The 21,148-nt window shown below is 37.9% G+C and overlaps 1 protein-coding gene across 2 annotated transcripts in view; it reads right to left on the reverse strand.

The window, feature by feature from the left end:
* The window catches only part of LOC307149765 (transmembrane protein 150A), a 35,699-nt gene extending 14,931 nt beyond the window's left edge, over window positions 1-20,768 (reverse strand). For both annotated transcript variants that reach the window (XR_013819616.1, XM_079856335.1), the window contains exons 1-6: window positions 20,459-20,768; window positions 19,780-19,982; window positions 14,901-14,948; window positions 12,192-12,278; window positions 7,742-7,809; window positions 2,210-2,337 (exon numbers count right to left, since the gene is read on the reverse strand). Coding sequence is in view for 1 of the 2 variants with exons in the window: in XM_079856335.1 (XP_079712461.1) it covers window positions 2,210-2,337; window positions 7,742-7,809; window positions 12,192-12,278; window positions 14,901-14,948; window positions 19,780-19,844 (396 nt within the window). In the remaining variant the exon portion in view is untranslated. The remainder of the gene's footprint in view (window positions 1-2,209; window positions 2,338-7,741; window positions 7,810-12,191; window positions 12,279-14,900; window positions 14,949-19,779; window positions 19,983-20,458) is intronic.
* Between the last annotated feature and the right edge of the window lie 380 nt (window positions 20,769-21,148).

The raw sequence follows: 21,148 nt of genomic DNA on the forward strand, positions 1-21,148 counted from the left end.
TGACCTAATGGACTGCAGACCTCACATGTGCGACCCAAACATGGATCTCTCTGCTCAGTACACAATGCAGCTCCACACAGCACGGGTGGTCCTCGTATCATTATAATGACTTAAAGCGAGGCATTAAAGCTATCTTCCCAGCTGAAAAGAATAGGTTGGACCAGCATGAATTTCCATGAAGGCGGGTCTAGGCTGGAGATGCTTCTCAGATATCATGATCTTTCTGATAGACCCAAAAATAAAAATTAAAAGGATCGTTCACCCTAAAATAATAAAAATTAAGTTATCATTTACTCACCCTGGTGTTGTTCTAATGCCGCATGAATGATCCCATGTGACACGTGTCATATATTCCAAGTGTTCTGGGGGTTTGGATAGGGTTTGGTCAAAAACAAACCGAAATTCAGTACTAGGACCGTTGCTGTTCTCTCTGTACATGCTTCCCTTTTGAGATATCATTAGTAAGCATGGGATTAGTTTTCACTGTCATGCTGATGATACTCAGCTCTATATCTCTTTGTGCCCCGACAAAACTTCCCAATTCAAGAAATTAACGGAATGCATAGCTGATATAAAAATTTGGATGACTAGTAATTTCCTATAACTTAATTCTGAAAAAACAGAGTTTCTAATGATTGGACCAAAAACCTCTGCACGTACTAACCTAGAATACCGCCTAACAATTGATGGCTGCTCTGTCAAGTCTTCGTCGTCGGTTAGGAAGCTGGGTGTGCTCTTTGATACCAATCTCTCATTTGAAAGCCACGTTTCTAGCATCTGTAAAACCGCATTCTTCCATCTTAAAAATATATCTAAATTACGACATATGCTAAGCGGCTATATTAATAACTTAAAATAAAAAATAAAAAAATTAAATAAAAATGAAACATCACTGAACTTACTTAAGCTGGACTGTGACGCTATTTTCTTCAGGAAACAAACTTTGTTGTATTATTTTCCTGTTATCTCTGTAAAGCTGCTTTGAAACAATCTGTATTGTAAATTGCGCTATATAAATAAATGTGACTTGACTTGACTTGTGCATTGATCAATGTTTATATGTAAATAAATGTACAAATTAAATCATATCCACTTTATTTTTAAAGTACAAGTGGGTGCAGCCATTTGTAACATGAATGTGCGAAGCTTCCGATGTCATTAGCTTACACTGAAAAAAAAGTATTATGGGGTAAGATCGACATGAGGGTGAGTAAATTATGACACAATTTTCCTTTTTGGGTAATCAAACTAAACCTAAGTCAGTCCTCAGGATGTAACAAACAAAAATGTTTCCATGGCCAGCTAGCTGAGTAAGCTTAAAGAAATGCAAGGGAGTAGCTTTGCTTGATTTTCAAAACATTTCAAATATGCAAGGGAAGCAGAACCAAAATAACTAAGTGAATAACAAAATTGCTGATAAGATGAGTTAAGTTCATAATGCTGCAATGACGAAGGTTCATGCCTCTTTTATAACACCTGCTGCCTATGAAAGTTTATAAGACATTACTACAGACTGCTTCAGTGAGGGATGGACAAACAAGTCTGAACCTGTGCTGTCTCCTGCACACACACACACACACACATCTTCTTATGGAGTACATAGTTAAAATTTGGGTGCTTACATTATCAGGAGAAATGTTTGCCTCTCCCTCTTTCTCTATGGCAACCAGCCCATAAAAACCTGTGATGCCCCCATTGGCCGACTTCCCCACATCGCTAGCAGTCTGGGCACTCAGCCAAACGTCCAAACATATCAACCTGCAAAGACCCTGTCGCCAAGGGCTCACACCGATTCATGAATAAAGGTAAAGGATGTTGGTTTCACAGGGCTCGAAAGAGCTTGTGGCTCCACATGAGAGGATTTATGGAGTCTGCCTTTCATCTAAACACTGTGGAGGTGGATGCGAGGTAGAACGGGAGTAAATTATCACTCATGCATGGATGAAACAGGTATTCGCAAAAAAAAAAAAAAAAAAAACACTAATCCAAACAGTCTAATATATACACATACACTCAATTGCAAGCTAAGATACACTCGCAAACACAAACATAAGCAAGCACCAAGGTTTGGACACACCGGACTGAATTTATGTTTCTTATGACCTTAAAATATTTCCTCTTTAAACCGACCTTGAAGAAAACTGGGCCGCTGTGTAGTGGAGCAGTTTGTTACAGACGAGTAAGATAGTACGGTTTATGTAATCTGTACCTGGAAGTTGCCGACCATGATGAGTCCTGCAGCACAGATCCATCCAGTGGAGAGACTTGCTGTATTTAACACACAGTTCTGGTGCTTCTCTATCACATGGGCATAGCGTAGAAACACAATCACCATCACTGAGAGTTGGAAGAGACAGAGTGAGAGAAAAAAATGTGTTATTTTATAAAGAAATACCACCAATTAAAATATTGCATTACAAACAATTGACATGCAGAAATTTAAAAATGTATTTAAAGACACTGAATATGATTTTTTTTTTTACATAAAAATTACATAAACTCAAATGTTTTTATTTCTTAAAGGCAAAAGCTTAGCAGGCTTTAACAATGTAGTCTTAAAATAAAAACCATCTGGACAACTTGCAACAGTCACTAAGATGTTCCCTGTTGAATGTTATAGCAACATATAGCAGTTGTTTTTCTAATGGTTAAGATTCCTAAAAGTATGTGAGTTCATATTTATGTTCACATTTGGCAGACACCAAAGTTCATTCAAGTTCTACATGTTATACACTCAATAAGTGCCAAATGAGAATAAAAACGGCCTTGGTGAGTAAAAGGTAACTTTATCAAGTACTTCAGCATTTTACATAGTGTAAATGTAAGAAAGATAGCCAGCCCCTCACTGATATAAGTGATGTATGCAATGTAAAACAATCTAAAAAAAAAAAAAAAAAAAGCATCTGTTGTGACTTGCCCTCATCTTCAAATTTTCATTCACTGAAAATCTTCCACTGAGGTATGATATCTATGAGGTAAATAAAAAAAATTCTCCAGAACTCAAGTAGTGACACATATGTCAAATATTAATTTCATAAGCCACCAAAATTAAAACAACAACATAATGATGCATCCTCACATATTTATGACAGTATGCACTTTCACAGAGAGACTAGTTGGCTCATTTCAAGTGATACATAAAAACAGCTAAGTAGTCAAGTTATCATAATGACAAAAAATCCATTAATCTGTTCTTTAAACCGCTTGTACTCTTAAAGGATCACTGTGATGCTGAAGCCTATACAGCCCAAATATATTAGAATACATTACAACTTTTATTTCTTTTCATATAAATTTGTTCTTGAAAGAAGTATCTTATGCTCACAAAGGCTGCATTTAATTGATCAAAAATGCAGTAAAATATTGTGAAATAATTGTGAGTAATCTTGTGAAATATTATTATAAATTAAAATAATGGTTTTATATTTAAATTAGGGCTGTCAAACGATTAATCGCGATTAATCACATCCAAAATAAAAGTTTGTTTTTACATAATATATGTGTGTGTACGGTGTATAATTATTTTCTATATATAAATACACACACATGCATGTATATATTTAAGAAATATTTGCATGTATATACTGTGTATATATATTTATATTATATATAAATATTTTATATATAAATAACACATTTTTCTTAAATATATATGCATGTGTGTGTATTTATATATAGAAAATAATTATACTCCATACACACACATATATTATGTAAACACAAACTTTTATTTTGGATGCGATTAATCGCGATTAATCGTTTGACAGCCCTAATTTAAATATATATTTTAAAATGGAAATTATTTCTGTGAAGCAAAGCTGAATTTTGAGCAGCCATTACTCCACATGATCCTTCAGAAATCATTCTAATATTCTGATTTGGTGCTCAAGAAACATTTCTGGAAACATTATTTTTCAATGGTGAAAACATTCTGCTGCTTAATATTTTTGTCAAAACTGTGATACAGTGTTAGTTTAAAAGAACAGCATTTTACATAGCAATATTTTGTAACATTATAAACTGTCACTTATTGTATTAACAATTGAATGCGTCCTTGCTCAATAAAAGTACTAACTTCTTTAACAAAAAATTGTACTTGCCCCCAAACTTTTTAAGGGTAGCCCATACCTACACATTTTAAAAGAATTCAAAATTCAGCATTAGCTATTTGAAGTTCTGAAACAAGTTAATTTGCTCTTTTCATGTTGTTTTATCAGATGTTTGTATAAATAGATCTTGATGACATACAGTAGATATGTTAGTGTGACTAATGAGACAGAAGCAGAATAGTATCTTTACTCATCTCCAAACTAGTCAGACTCACTTTGACAAAACAACGAGTTCAGTATTGTTTTTTGGTCAAGAAAATCCATTGTTTTTCTGGAAAGTCTAAAGAGGCAGGCAACGTGGAAAGATGAGAAGCGAGAGAATAAAAGAGGGGCTTCATGGTGAGATCTTGAACGTAAATCAAGCTGCTGCAATCTGCTCAACTGTTTTACTGCTGGGTTAATGCTTAATGAAAACTGACTGTGGCAGATGTGGCCTGTTAGAGTGGCAAAGTGTTGGGGAGAGAGGACAGACAATAAACCACCCCTCCTTTCTCAGCCCAATCCACCAACGAGAATGTTCCTGGTACTTCTGAGTCAACATTACAGTTATCGTGACACATTTACTTAAAGAAACACTGCAGGAAGGACCAGCATGAATTTTCAAGCTGGTAAGTGCTGGTCTTGCTTTCGGACCACTGTAGCCATGTTGCTGACCAGTAGCTGATGATGCAGGACAACCAGCATGATGGAGGTGGTTGATCAAGAAAGTCTTGCTGGTTAAGCTCAAGAGCCCACTAAGGACCAGCATCCAAAACACAACATGCTGTGTAACCATCCATGCTGGTCTTTTCAGCAAGAAACAAATTTTTACATAAGAGGCTTTATGTAACTTTTGAGATAGCAACTAATTTAAGATGTTCGATACAGCATGTTGTAGGAGAAGTTACGAGCATGGAAAAACAAACAACATGTCTGCAGATGAAGGGAATTAACTCGGTTTAATAAAATCCAGCTGAAACGGCACAACAGAAAACGTGGACTATAATAGTTGTTAACTGCATTAGACTACACTGTTAGCTGCAGTCTTCCTTCCCAAGCATCTACTATTGCCGTTCCGCTCATGAATAGGCTCTCAGTTGATACGGGCACAGGAAACAATGGGACTTCAGCATATGCAGCAATCTGAAAATAGCTAAAAATACCTGCTTACTGCTGACTTTAACTTCTTGTGCTCAGGACAAACCCAGATTCCCTAAACGCAGGGCGTAACGAAAGCCCACAAATGGTCTTTCCAACTGCCTATCTGTGTATATGTTTGTGTGTAGGTGTGTTTGTAAGCACAGTTTCCTGGCTCTTGGCCTCAGAAAGCAGAAAACAAGACTGGGGACTCAGAAACACATGGTGTCCATCAGACATGTGCAATTATTATTTCTGCTGTGTAACTACCACTACACCTAACAGACAAACAAAGCTATGTTCAACCCCAATCAAACTCACTCTACATTAATGGCAATGTTTAGCCTATTAGCCGTGTTTTTTTTTTTTTTACATTAGTATTTCGTTTTCATTTGCATAAGCTTTTCAACAATTTTTTTTTTTTTTCAGTAAACAACGATTGTTAATAGTTTTAGTTTACAATAACAATGCTGATTTAAAAGAGACTCGTTCGCCAAGAGTCCATGGAAAACCCCTTGATGTGCACTGAGAAGTGAAAAGTACTGTAGCTTGTGAGGAATATTGTACAGCGCTCATACAGTATCTCAGTCACGCAATCTCCCCTAATTTCTGTGTATTCACAGAGAAGGTTCCAGTTTGTAAGGGGTGAAATGTGGCGGAAATACTGCAGCCCAAACACATTAGCGAGACAACACCTGTGTATTTATGGATCACGGGTTTTCACTTTAGTGTAGCATTCCCTCAAGAGAACAAAAAACAGGAGATAAAAGTAAACAACTGTCCTGTCACAAGGTCCTCGGGAGCCTAAACTAGCTTCGGTCAGTTCCTGCTGTGAACTCTCTCCACCCTGTTTCCCTTCTGTTAGAGTGCAACACTGCTGAGAGATGTTTCCTCTAGTGCCATGCTGACTTCAAAAGAGCTCAGATTCGGGAACACTGAGTATTATATAAGCCACTAGAAAACAATGCAGCCCTGGGGAACTGATTGTCACCCTTGATCGAACAGTCGGCATGCAATTTTTTGGCAGGTGTGCATTGCGTTTTATAAAGGTTTTAGAGTAAACAACTGTATTAAGATCCTATTGTCCTGGAACAGTGATGCAATAAATCACGTAGCATACGAGGAGGTTTCGTTTGATAGTCGTGTTATGTAAGACGCACTTTCAAAAAAGAATTCAAAACACAACTTTCTTGTATTGTTGGACGAACAACGAAAATGTCCTTGTGCAAACAGGCAGAGACCGAGTCTCCCAGCAGGAGAACACTCTCACTTATAGTTACACAGGGTGGAGGATTGGACACAACAATACAGCCCTTCAGCTCTCAGCATGGACACCGCCACCAGCCCCAGACGCTCAGGTCAGAGGTCACGCTCAACCAATGATTCTCTCTTTTCACAGACCTGCTGTATAGTTTGCACTCGGCTGTAACCGACAGTATCTGCAAGGAGTACAGCACTGTTCACAATACAGCTGAATTTATGTTCGGGGAGCACCACGAGCAAGACTTATGGATATGACTCAGCAGTTCTTTTAAAAAACAAGATGTTTTGTCAAAATCTTAGCTATTAACATTTGTATTTTAGGGGGATTTCTGTTCTTGTTTATCTGCTTTGAAATAGCCCTCTGGTCATTGTTTTTGCTGTGATGTAATTCAAATTCAATTCAGATCATTTCTGAAGATGATTCATCCTCAGCAACTCACTTGGTGTCTGATGACAATGTTTGGTAATGTGCTGTGACCGCATTGACCGTTCAGTTTTATAAATGCTTGAACACACATATCCACCCACCCAGCTTTTTTGAGTTGTGAAATATCAAAATGACACTCAAAGCTTTTCCGGGCAAGTTTAGAGAATGAGCAGTGTGCATCGTCAGCTTTTAGACGATAATGTCTTCCCCTAAAAATCTGACATCAGTGAACATAAACACATCCGTATTGTTAAAGATAGTTGGCCTTGTATAGTCCGTCGACCAGTGGCAGTGATATTCCACATACGCAAACGCTAAGCCTGTGGTTTCCTGAGCTGATTGCAGCCCAGACAGTGAATCATTGTGCCACAGATGGGAATCATTTACTGGGGAGTGAACTACAGATTGATTTTAAATTCCAAAATCAAAATGAAGTTCAGGAATGTTGTAATAAATGAGAGGAAAAAATTAAGTTGATGCTAAAAGGTGAAGTGAGCAATTTGCAAATTTGAACTTTCTCCTATCCTAGTTTAAAATGCAGAGAAAACTATACAGTAAGTAACCTATCTGCAGGTTGATTTTCCTGCTCTCTATGTTTGAGCATCCCAACCAGCCCGACACAGCCAGTTTTAGGGTAACAAATGCTGTTCTTTAACTTTCTATTGATAAAAGATTCCTGATAAAATGCACAACAGTTTCCACAAAAATATTAAGCAGCACAACTGTTTTCGCTGTTTTACCGGTTTTAAACATTTTTATTTCAAATATATTTCACATTAAACTTTTGAACAGTAGTGTAAGTGGCAGATGCACATTGTAAACTCACCCATAAAGGATCCTGTGCTGCAGATGAGACTGAAGAAGCAGCTCTCTGGAGGAAGTGTGCCGCATTTACTGCAGATCAGAACATCAGAACAGAGGTTAGATGCCCAGGGTTCTCACCACATGAATAAACACACATACATACATGCTCATTCCAAAGCAAAGGGTCCTGAGGGATGAACTCCCATTGGCAGTTGACTAAAATAGGACACTTTGGCTCTTGGGAGCACACTGGCAGCTGTGGATTATTGGGAAAAAGAAGGATGGAGCTAGAAAAGGGCTTGAGGACCCTCGGCTATTCTCCCACAGCTGTCACACTGTATGGGAAATGACAAAAGATAAGCAGAGATAGGGCCTCCACTGATGAAAGACTGTGCAAGCGCCTCACCATGAAAGGAAATCTTCCTCCTTAATGCATAGATAATCTTTACTGAAGACCAGTTCAGCTTTATATAACATGTCACCATGGTATGAAGCTTTTCAAAAGAAGATGCAGCTGTAAATATACAGTATGGAGTAAACAAACTTCAATTTAAAGTCAAGCAAAAAGTTCTGAGAATGGCTGGCTTCCAACTTTCCAACATCTCATTCACTGTCTTAAAGGGATACTTCAAATGTAAATTCTGTCATTATGTAATCACCCTTATGCCTTTCTAAACCTGTATGACTTTCTTTCTTCTGTAGGTAGATTGAAGAATCTTCACACAGGTCTTTTCCAAACAAACAATTCATGGTGATAAAATCTTAAAAAATGACAAAAAAAAAGCATTATAATAGCCTCATAAAAGTGATACATATGACATGTGCACTTTATTTCAAGTCTTTTGAAACCATATAATAGCTCAGTGTGAATATTGAGAACATACCAAACAACATTCAAATCAACCAATCAGATTTGAGGGTTTGTCAAGTTTACAGTTTGTCAAGTTTAGGCTTAGAACCAGGGTTCGGTGCTTCTACATCAGTGTTATGCACCTATCACTTCCCTCTTATTTTAGGAATAACTTATTGGTAGAGTTAGGTTTAGTTGTAGGAATAGGGTTAAGATTACATTTTCTTATAGGAATGTTGTTCCAGGATCAACAAAATATGTTGATCCAGGAACATGTCTCACTTGACAAAAATCACGGTAATCGGTTTGCACTTGTCAATTTACTGGTATTTGCGCCATTATTTAACGCCTCAAAAAGCATGTCTTAAACCAGACGCAAATTTGCGCTGCTCTTGGTAGATTGTAGCCTGGTTAAAACCAGACCATTCTCAGTAGTAACTGAATTATGGTCTGGCAAAGCTCCATAGACAAATCATTTCCAAAGGGGCGTCACCAACGGACGTCGCTCAAATGCCTCGTCAAGAGCGATCGTCATCGTGTAAAGCTGCGTCCCAATTCGCCTAAGTTACACTACGCCATAAAAGTATGTACTCTTTTTGTGAACAAAAGGTATTTACTTTTGAATGTGTAGCAAAAAAGTAGGCAAGCTTTGGGACATACTACTTCGTCATCTTTATCGGACGGATCTGTCGCGTGCATCCTGTCACTTAAACTGCCCTGTCAATCATCGTGTCACAGTTAAAATCCTCTATTAAATCTAATTTAATTTCCTACCGTTTCGGAGAGAAATGTAGTAGCACGTTCATCTGCCAGTGGGTCTTTCATGGAGACTGTCCTCATGTGTTTGAAATTTGAATATAATAATGCATTTAAAAGTTGAACGGACGTCGCTCAAATGCCTCTGGGCGCAATTGGATAGACCTAAAAGCAATCAGAGCGATCGTCATTGTGTAAAGCCCGCCTCAACGTTTCTGATTGGTGCCGCGATTTCTAGGCCATGGAAATGGGCTTGAATGAGCTCTTTGCCAGACTACTTCTCGAGCAAATCTGAATTTGCCGGAAGTTGTCTGGGTTTTCCCAGGCTAGGTAGATTGCGTTGGTCATTAAGGAAATGATCCGGCTGCGTCTGTGATCTTTAATTTGTATGTCGTCAGTAGATCACGTGCAGAACTTTCCACTCCCATCGGCACTTTTATGGGACTGCGCTCTCACGCTAATTTTCCCTGTTTAGTAAATATGGCCCTTAATTTCTACAAATTCCCTGAAGCAAACTCAGCTACCCTTAACCAATTTTCTGCCAAATGAGCCTCGACTGGATTACATATAACAATGCTTTCTATAAATACATCACTGAGGTGTTAAGCTCTATAATGATAAGCTAAAAAACGAGTATGCTGTTCCAAGGTTTTGTGAGTGTGTGTGTGGATTTGACCTTTCACCCACTTCAGATACCTTAAGGCTAAGAACCGCAGACTATGCTGGGTAGCAGTCAAAATAAACCCACACACAAACACACAAAAACACTCACACTGCTGGTAGTGGAAATGCAGATCATGGACACACCCAAAGACATTTCACATATAACTCAAGTTCTCATACTCCATAAACCACACAGCTCTGAAGGCAACGGAGACAGACGGTCTATTGAACAGCTCGGGTCAAAGATCCCACAAGTTATTCCAGAATCCACAATATATCCATTGTCAGATTTCCCTTTGATGAGAAAATGCCAAGAAAAGTCAAATAAATGATGCTAAACAATCTCTCAATGTTCTTGACAATTCTGTTAGTATGGTTTTGTTTTTTCCTCAGTAATTTGGGAAATTTCTTTGTGTGGTGGACAAGTGGCAGTTCCTGAAGAGTTTTTCTCTCAGCAAGAAAAATATCTCTTGAAGGGATAGTTCACCCAAAAATTTAAAATATGTCACCATTTACTCACCCTCAAGTTGTTCCAAACCTGTGTGAATTTCTTTCTTCTGCTGAACAGAAGAAAGAAGCTGAAGAAGATATGTTGAAGAATGTCAGGAACCAAACAGTTGTGGGGCACCATTTCCTTCCATAGTATGGAAAAAAATACAATGGAAGTCAATGGTGCCCCACAAATGTTTGGTTACAAACATTCTTCAAAATATCTTCCTTTGTGTTCAGCAGAAGAAAGAAATTTGGAACAATTTGAGGGTGAGTAAATAATGACAGAATTTTCATTTTTGGGTGAAATATCCCGTGAAACTGCTTGTTAAAGGTGCAGAGTAGGTCACACATAACAATGTTTCAAGATTCCTGTTTCTCCCTGACCCCTCAGTCTTTAGATGGAGGAAAGGAGAAATGACACACCAGAGAAAAACAAGAGATGTGTGCTGAGGAAAGGAAGGGGTTGTTGAATGAAGAATGTGCTGACAGTCACAGACCACTGCGTCAGGTAGGGAGGGAGGCTGGCTGAGAAGGGGCACTTTCCAGGAATAAGGTGCACTTTGGAATTCATTTTGGAGATTTTTTAAATGAAACACAGATTTCATATTTTTGGTAGTGGGAATTATTAGGGTGCTTTCACACTTGGATCAATTGTCTGGTCCGAACCTTAGTTTGACTGCTCCCCCTGCCCCCACTGGATTGGGTTACCACTGTATTATTTGGGTCTGAGCAGCAATGCGTTTGCATCATCAAAGCAGCAGCTGTTTACCCCTGTTGCTTAGTAACAACAACGCAGGAGATGATTTTCATTGGCTGCATGTAAACAACATCTACTTTGCCCCACCCTTAAACACTGTAGTTGTAGCTGAGACCTGAAAGAGTTTGGTTCATGTTGTCAACATGTCGAGAAGATGCTGTTTTCTGAATCCACTTTGCATGCACTTCCAAAGTATGAGGACTCAGGCTCGAATTGGTACGGTAAAACTGATGCCACAATTACAGTTCACATCACTGTGTATACAAGTGCTGAGGAAGCTCCGGAGCTGAAATTAATGGCGTTTCGTTCCCAACATGCGCTGTAAGTGTTAGACCAATCACAACAGACTGGGCCATCTGACCAATCAGAGCAGAAAGGAGGGGTTTAGAGAGACTGCATTTTCGAACAAGTCGTTTTCAGACTCTTTGAGAAATGAGGTGATGCACAATGTATAATATGAGAAAATTTAAGTTTTTTGACCTATGATGCATGTACAACTTATTGTAGGAGGCCTCCAAAACAAAATGAGGAACCTTTAAAATAGCATAATAGGGACACTTTAAACATCAATTGTCTGTACTTTAATGGTGATTTTGTTGTACTCGACCGAAAACAATAATGTTTATGTTAATGTTTAGCGGTGCTCCATATATTGTGTACATTGTAACCCTGAAGAAGTTACATCATTTGGACCCTTTCTACAGCATGACAAGGAATCATTCAGCATGGCATGTAAATAATCTCCATAATAACCATTTTCTCAATGTTCCACAAACTGTAGTGTTTCCTCCATTTGTAAAACTCAAGCAATTCTGTTATTGCATGAAAAAATATTGAACATAAAAAATACAATACAACTACAAAATATATGATGTCACTAAATTTTAATTAAGGCTAAATCTACATCCCTGTTAACCATTATCAGTGTTTTTCTTACTGTTACTTGATACAGACCTTATGAGAGGAACGTTGTCCAGAGTACAGCATAGGGTTTGTCCCCTCTGCATTGGCAGATCCACCTCACATGACTGGTTATACATCCTGCAAGCAAACAAATACACAGACCCCCACATATAAATACAATAACGTATACATTATGGAGTTACAGTATAACTAAGACTCCCACAAACCTGAGGGACTACTTTAAGATCTTGCTCACTTGCTATAAATAATAGTCAATCATACCAGACAGACCTGAGTATTAGCTGCATCTGTCTGTGAATTTGGACAAGTTACACAGGGCTGCATTCCTACTGTACACTGGATGATATGATCAGAGCTACAACTCACTTGCATTAATATAAACATGTTTTGACAGCCGCAATAACTTCGATTCATTCTACACCGCGCAGAACTCAAGGCAAACATAATGTGGCTACACTTCATTACTAAAGCAAACACATCCTTCGCTACAGGACTAATGCTCCTCCCACCAGGAGGAAAAAACTGAAAGACCACTGTTGTTTCCAGAGTGTAAAAATTACCCAGGAATGCAAAGCACTTAAAAAGGTAAAAGCAGCCTTTGGGCTGAATTTCATTAAACAGACCAAATTTGATCTTGTTAGCTCAGCTTTAGCTCAACAATCCAATATCCAATATTAACAAAATAAATGTTTTATTTGATCTGCATATGACACCTAAACATAAAGTCGGATTTTTCACTGATCTGAGAAAGTGGGTTTTATTCATTAATTCCTTTTATTCACAAGTCATATTAATGAGTAATCCTCTCCGACTGCTTCTGCTCATGGACCCAGACACAGATGCCATTTTTACCATTTTAAATAATTAAAGGGACACCAGGCAAGTCTGAGTGTTTTTTCTCTGCGAAGCCCCCCCTAGTGTCTGGTAGTAAATGCTTTCAAACACTCTGTCGTAAAAACGAACTGTTGTCCCTCCCCCCTCGCCACGAGCAACCCAGCTGATCAGCTGTCAACCCAACTGAGCAGAGGAACAGCTATTTCAAAACCAGTTATGTCTACCGAGGCAAGTAAAGCAATACTTTATTTCCAACTGATGGCGATTTTTTTTTTTTATTGTGTTGTCATGCATACTAACGTTAGTATTTTTACCGGGAACGAACGATATGAACGAGGCGAACTACTGCTTTCGTGTTTGTTTGTTTTTGGGAGAGTGGGCATGAGCATAAAAAATATATATATCGGAGGTTAATATTTGTCTAAAGTTATATTAGCAAGGTCTATAAGTTCATCTGGTAGAATGACAGTTTACCTTTGCTTGTCTAAGAAAACATCAGAACGTTTTTTCTAGCTCGATCATGATATGTGCAACATGTTTATTGCCTATTATCAGACGTGTTGACTTAGTGACATAAAATAAAAGTGCAAGTTACACAAATAAAACAGAGGAACGGCCAAACAACTACAGAAATCAAACGTGTTTGCTAATGACAATGCTAACATCAAAGTTATAGTATCTAGCGTACTAGTAAGCCCATAACAGACAGCGATCATAATAAAAACCTTTACAGACAATAGCAAACATCCTGAGGTCACAATTACTTGAAATTTAAATATTAAACACAGTTTATTCCAAAGATACTTGCAACAGCAGCCAGGTCAGCATCCGTTTTGCAGGCTTCTGTTTCTCTCAGTTCTCGCCATTCTGAAAAAGCCGGTCCAATATTTACTCGAGTCTGACTTCTTGCTCGGTCAGTCTCCCGTTTCCTCTTTCGTTGGTCCTCCGACAAAGATTTCCTAGCTTTCTGCTTCTTTTTTACAGGCTCAGCCATAACTCAATCTATCATTGCCCTTCGCTTATAGCTAGCTGGTGCTTGAATGGGGGCGTGTACGTGTGCAGTGCCGTCAAGCAATTCGTTACATCGCGAGACCTGATATCACGCGATACTTCCTGACGCCGACCCGCCGGCCCAAAGTTGCAAGTGAGTTTTTTCCGCTCTCGGGCACCAGGGGGGTGTGAAACCACCACCATTCAACCCGAAATAAGTAATATAACCATTCCACTGACTCCGAAGCTGCTCAGTTAAGGTAAAAAAGTTACCTAGTGTCCCTTTAAGGTACAGTGTAAGCCCAACAGCAGCGCTAACATTTAAGTTACCTAGACACTGCTATGCTCAGTATGCTAATGTTTGACTAAAAGAACAAGTTAACCTGCAATTCTTCATTGGCTGACACGTCCTTGAGCCATACAAGTTAATAAGAAAGGATTTGGACACTCGCTCAACATCTCATATCAAATACATTACTCATTAGTGCAGATGACGCAGAAGAAGTGTATTAGACACAATGCCAGGAGGTCGCTGTCTGATGTGTGCATTTTAAAAAGGTGTTAGTTCAGTATCGGTAAATGGTTAATATCCTTAGAGCTCAAATGAGCTCTCTTCTTTCAAAAGATGAAAATATGCATATTTCAGTTACCAATAATAAACATATACAAATAAAAATACTTGTGTAAATGCTTAATACATAAATCTTTTGCGTTTTTATATTTTATGTGCATATTTTAAGTGTTATTGTACAGTTTAAAATATTTTATATATTTAATCATTAAATTACATATATTGAATTAAATAAACAATTTAAAAATACTATAGCATAATGTAATCTTACAATTAAAAGAACAAATAAATAACTTCTGAAAAGTGGACACAATGATATTTAGTTTAAAAAGAAGACTTCTTACCAGTTGTCCACAGGACAGACATGTTGATTATACAAGGCCATGGCATACCTGGAAAAATAGAAATTATGGTACATTAGCAACATAATGTAATCAGCACAACCCAGATAAAAAATTTAAAAGGAGGATTTAAACTTGCATTTCATTTTTACTTGCCTCGACTTGTTTAAAATAGATTGTGAAAAGTGAATTTTTTATTCCTTGTCACCAGTAACACTAATAAGGTCTTATTTGTTAACATTAGTTAAAGGGATATTTCAGCCAAAAAATCACTTTTTAACGGATACCCTGCAGCCAATCAGAATCGAGTATTCACCCAGACCATGGTATAAAGGTTCTGAATGGACATAAAGAAAGGATTATCAAAAATATGCTGTGGTCTCCTTCACTACCGCAACAGCCTGTATTCACAGATAAAATCACAAGTGCATGTCCTTTTGACGTGACTTTCTGTTAGCATAGAACCAAAAACCGGAGAGCTCTGGAAACTTAGTCAACTCTACCTGTGCATCTTCAGCTTACCCTGGCGTTATGTGTCATTCTTTGCTCACACTTATGCAACAAGGTCAGCACACTCGTGGTCCTGTCACACTGACCCTCATAAGATGTCAATGAACACAGGACCATCAGATAACGGTTAAAGCAAACGTTTGCCAACTGACTTTTACAGAATCTGATGAAAGAGAATTTCCAAGCAAGCAAAATTTGCTTACTATGGAAACTTGTTTCCACCTCGGAATAAAAAATAAAAAAGGTAATACTGTTTTTCTCATAAGTTTATATCTTGCAATTGCAAGTTTATATTTACATTTACATTTACATTTATTCATTTAGCTGACGCTTTTATCCAAAGCGACTTACAATTGCTATATATATGTCAGAGGTCGCACGCCTCTGGAGCAACTAGGGGTTAAGTGTCTTGCTCAGGGACACATTGGTGTCTCACAGTGGATTCGAACCCGGGTCTCTCACACCAAAGGCAAGTGTCTTATCCATTGCGCCACACCACCCCCACAATGTATATCTCACATTCTGCAAATAAAAAAAAAAGTGAGTTATTCTGACTTTTATAATGAGCAATTCTGACTATATTTCTCACAATTGTGATATAAACTCGCAATTCTGACTTTATTTCTCGCAATTCTGAGATATAAACTTGCAACTGCAAGTTCTAAAGTCTGAATTTTGAGATAAAAAGTCAAACTTGCAATTCTGACTTCATTTTTCACAATTGTGAGATATAAACTTGATATAAAGATATAAAGCAGTTAAAGGGAAGTTTTAAAGTTCGAATAGCAAGATATAAAAGGAAAAAAGTCAGAATTGTGAAATAAAAAGTCACAGTTACCTTTTTTATTATTTTATTCCATGGCGGAAACAAGCTTCCATAATTACAAATGGACAATGAGACAAGAAAAGACTATTAAGCGCTCTGTGGAAGGTAAACACACTCGGCACCTGCCGATGGATACGTCTTTCTCCCATGCAGATCTCACTGTTGACATACACACACAAACACATTTGCATTTGTCCAACGTAACTGCATCTGACAGCATGCAGGGTCAGATGTGGGCTAAGCAGCAATTAGGTTTGTTTTCATCTCTAGTAAATAGTGTGTGTTTCTTGTGTGTGTGTGTCCACAGCGAGACAGATCACCTGAGCCTCGCACTACACTTGGCACAACGCTGAGAAAAATTACATTTGGTAAACAAACATTCTGCCATCTGCCCTGGCTGGTGTTGTGAATAATCACGCAGACTGTTACCAGGTCACTTTCAACATCCCAGAGAGGCGCACAAGACATGCCTAGGAGAACACAGTCTGGCTACAGAGTAACACAGCACAACACAGTAACACGCTCTGATACTGGAGCCCATCTGTTCACCATAAGATTTGGATTCGCTCTCTGAAGTAACTCGTGACAGGAGTCAATCGTGAATTTTTTGGCTGAACATTTGTAATTCTTCATTTTTTATTTTGCGCAGGGCACCACAAACTTCAAAGCATTTAAAGGGATAGTTCAACCAAAAAAGAACATTCTGTCATCATTTACTCATCCTCATGTGGTTCCACTTTTGGTACATGACTTTCTTTCTTCTTTGGAACATAAAAGAAGATATTCTGAAGAATGTTGGTAACTAAACAGTTTTGGTGACCATTGACTTCCATTGTATGGGCTAAAAGACAGAAAGTATGTCTTTGGAGTAAATGATGACAGAATTTTCATTTTAATTGAATTAAATGATGACAAAATTTGCCTTTAATTAAATACTTGGCTTAGCTCATGAATATTTGCCATCAAAAATTACATTTTAAAATATATTAAAACAGAAAGATTTATTATAAATTGTAATAATATTTCACAATCTTGTTAGTGTTTTCACTGTACATTCAATCAAATAAATGCAGCCTTGGTCAACAGAGAGACCTCTTTCAAAAACATTTAAAAAATCTTACAGACCCTAAACTTTTGAACGGTATTGTACATAATAATTCAATTTTAATTGTCTTAATAAGATACAGCACTCTGAATAAAGGCTGTTTAAGGAAGAGGCGAGGATGAATGCTTCATAATCTTGTTTTAATTAACCTTCTTGAATTGCTTACATTTTTACAAACAACCTCCTTAACAGTTGGCAGACTCCACCAGTGTCCATTCCACATCATGTACTCCAGTCATTCACAAAGACACCTTTTGCTGTGCAACCACAGAAAGTGTGAGAAATCAATCCCCATGAGCTTTGGGTCCACTCAAACCAGAGACCAGACCTGATCTGAATGGATAATTAGGTTACATCTCCAACCAGAGAGGCACAATGCTTGTATTGTATCACCGAGGACACAGATGTAGCACTGACAGTTTCAGCTGCTAAAGGCAACAAGCTTTAAAATATAAAGCCTTTGTTATGAATAAATATGCTCAGTGTTGTTTGCATAAACAGTACGTTCAACGTTGCAGGGAACAGCACATCACTGCGGGACTATGCAAGCATGTGCGACGTTACCATAAACAACAGCCTCAAAGTATAGAAATAACGTTCAAATGGAAACGCTGAGTTGGAAACTTGCTCTTGCCTAAATGGAAACTTTTTTTTTTACAATGCAGCCTGAATAATTTAAACAACCATTCCACTGGGGTGTAACTGTGGGCTACATACTCATCAAAAACTGCCTCCAATTAAGAAACGTATGAATCATTAACATTATGAATCAATTCGATGAGAGTAGAACATGCCAGTCAGTTTCAGTCGTGCTTTGAACTGTTGATGTTGTTGTTTTTAGTAACGGTAACAGTTCTTATACAGGTCATAATTAGAGGTTCCATATTCAGCTATGAAAACATGCCATTTCTTGCATAGATACGGGGCACGTTTAGTCCATGTTGTATTGGGAACTTCTCCCAGACCTTCACTACAGGAGTCATGGAAAGAATAAACCAAACATTCTCTCTCTGGCATAATGAGAAGTCACTGATGCTGCTCTAAGTTGCTCTCCTCTGTTTTCCTCGCTCCTCTCCTCACAGAGGCTTATGTAACCACCTCTGTCGCTTCAAACTCAAGGCTCTACAGGAGAGGAAGGGGATCTTGAACTCCCTGTAGAAACAGTGCGCCTGCAAGCTCTCCACAGGAAGGAAGTAGGGACAACAAGCAATGAGACGCCAGCACCTTCAAGCAAATAAAACTGTATAAAAGGTATTCCACAGCCCCTCGAGTTTTCCAACAACTTCAATCACACATGAAGCCAAAAACCTTTTTTCTTAAATATTACCTTGAACTACAAGTCTTATCAACCACATGCCGGTTCATGCAAAGCTCTCGTCCTGAAGATCCATTTCTGTACCATCACAAAGTTACTAATAATGACTTCAAAGTCTTCAACATTTTTCAGGCAAGTTCAAACGAGTCAGTTATGGGCACGCTTGTAGTTTTATGTATAGCCCACTCCCCAAAGAGCAGGTTCAGGAATACTGAGAGTGGCTGCATTTCAGATGTTTTAGCTCGTAATATTACCTTTGCACAAATAATAAACCTTTCCATAATAAATTGTCACACTGAAAATGCATGTTTCAGAAGCAGCTTTGAGGTGCCCCAAAAAAATAAACCTTTTCTCCTCAGCTAACAAAAATATGTTCTAAAAACTTTTTGCTAACTTTCTAATGCTAATAGCTATGTTCTCAAGGTTCTCTGAAGGTTCTGCTTTTTTGAATGCTTTAAAAAAGTTTTTTCTTGTTTAAGCGAACGTTAAGGGAACATTCCATTTTATCATTTTGCAAAAAATTATGGGAATGTTACTTTTTAATGTTCTCTGAACCTTTTGAAACAAGTAGTAAAAAAATAAAAACCTTTATATGAACGATGTATAGAAATAATGTTTTTGTGCTAACATTTTGAGAACATTATTAAAGGCCAGATCAAATGCATGATCTGTTAATGTTACTGGAAGAAAGTTTGTTCATAACTTTATGAGAACCTTGCGAGAATGTTAGCCAAAGTTTTAAGAACGTTAGCTGGGTCTTGGTAGGAAGAAAAGGCAACCATTTCAATGCAGGCCAAACCTAAAACTGTGATTTACTTGCATAAAGTGCATTGGCTTCAACATATTCTACATGTACTGGCTACATCACACTATTAAACCAATCTGTGACATATACAATTACAACTATACAACTACATCAATTATTCTTATAGACCATAAAGTTGGAATTTACCAAACAGACATCACTCCTAGAACATTGTTGAATTGGTGTGCATCCAGTTAAAAATCAAACCAGTCTGAAAGTGATGTAATCTTAAATCAGAGCATACATGACATCTGCACAGGTTTTATCCATACCTATTCAAAGCAGGATCGTTTCATTTGACATGAAATAAAATGGACTTACACGACCCATATTCCAGTGATGGTCAGAGCTGGGAGGCTGACGGGTAAGATCATCCACAGAGACATCTCCAGCAACACGATCCTCGACTGCTCCCCTCAAAATCATCCACTTCTTTCGCCTTCGCCAGCCTGTCTCCCTCGGCTCATCAATGTGCATTTATACTTGTTGCATGACCCCAAACCGGCTTATCTCAAATATCATATCTGTGACAAAAATCAATAAATAATAATCTTTACAATGACAACAACTCTGATAAACAGACTAAACTGTTACCTGTCATTTTTACATGATTTTGTATTGCACAATGCATACCTGTTTGCAAAGCTGTGGATTTTGCATTATTATAAGCACATTGTTTTTGTTTTTTCACTTTTATACTCTACATATATTGTATTTTTCTATTTGTTTAAGCATTTTTAACTCTCAGTGTATATCTGTGATTCTGTCTATGCTTTTTTCTGGACCTGTAGAAACAACAGAACATTTCATTGCCTGCAAATTCTGCTCCATTACTAACTGGTGTTTGTATTAAGACTATATTGAACACTGTAAAAGCCGTTTTAAAAGCATGTGGAAGAATATCCTTTTGGTAACCAGGCAAAATGGCCGATTGAAGTTGCAGTTTAACGTAAGTGTAATAGCCGTGTGTGTAGTGTAGAGAGTGGACACTGTATCTCACCTTCCCCCCTGTGATAGGGGACAGCAGACGTGTCTCCCACCTTTTGTTAAACCCTCAGACAGAGCGCAGACTGTTCAGAAACGGTAACATCAATCACCAGTAACAGCTACAGGTTTCTCATTACTCCTCAAGCGTCCAAATGACCGCGGCTGTGTAATCTTCCTTTGCTCTCTGTGTTTCTCTGAGCTCTTCCAGCAGAATTCTGGTGCCTCACTCCTTTCGGAATATAAGCGCTGTCTCTCTCTCGTGTCCCGCTGTGTGGACTCACTGAACGCTAACGTCCAGCTGTTCCCGGAGCTCCGCCTCCCACAACACACGCACTGATGCATCCTGATGCACGGAACAAAATGTTTGTAATTTTGATGTAAAAACAACGTACAACAAGCTCTACAGAAAAAAAACAAACTAAGAGATGAGTTGGTTTACTGTACCCTACATTGAAACAAAAATGTAATTAGTAAAAATCATATATATAGGCCTAGACTGTGAAAAAAAAAATTATATGATCAATAGGTAATGGCAACATATGGTTTTACATTGCTTTAACTCATCAAAATAAGTTAAGCAATTTTCAGCTTTTTTATAAGTTATACAAGATTCAAAAAAAATTTAAAGTCAGTTTGATGTAATTTAAGTTGAAATGACTTAAACATCCAAGTTTATTGTACTTAGAAATTTAAGGCAGCAACT

The sequence above is a fragment of the Squalius cephalus genome, assembly GCF_949319135.1.
Source record: "Squalius cephalus genome assembly, chromosome: 21".
Classification (NCBI taxonomy): Eukaryota; Metazoa; Chordata; class Actinopteri; order Cypriniformes; family Leuciscidae; genus Squalius; species Squalius cephalus.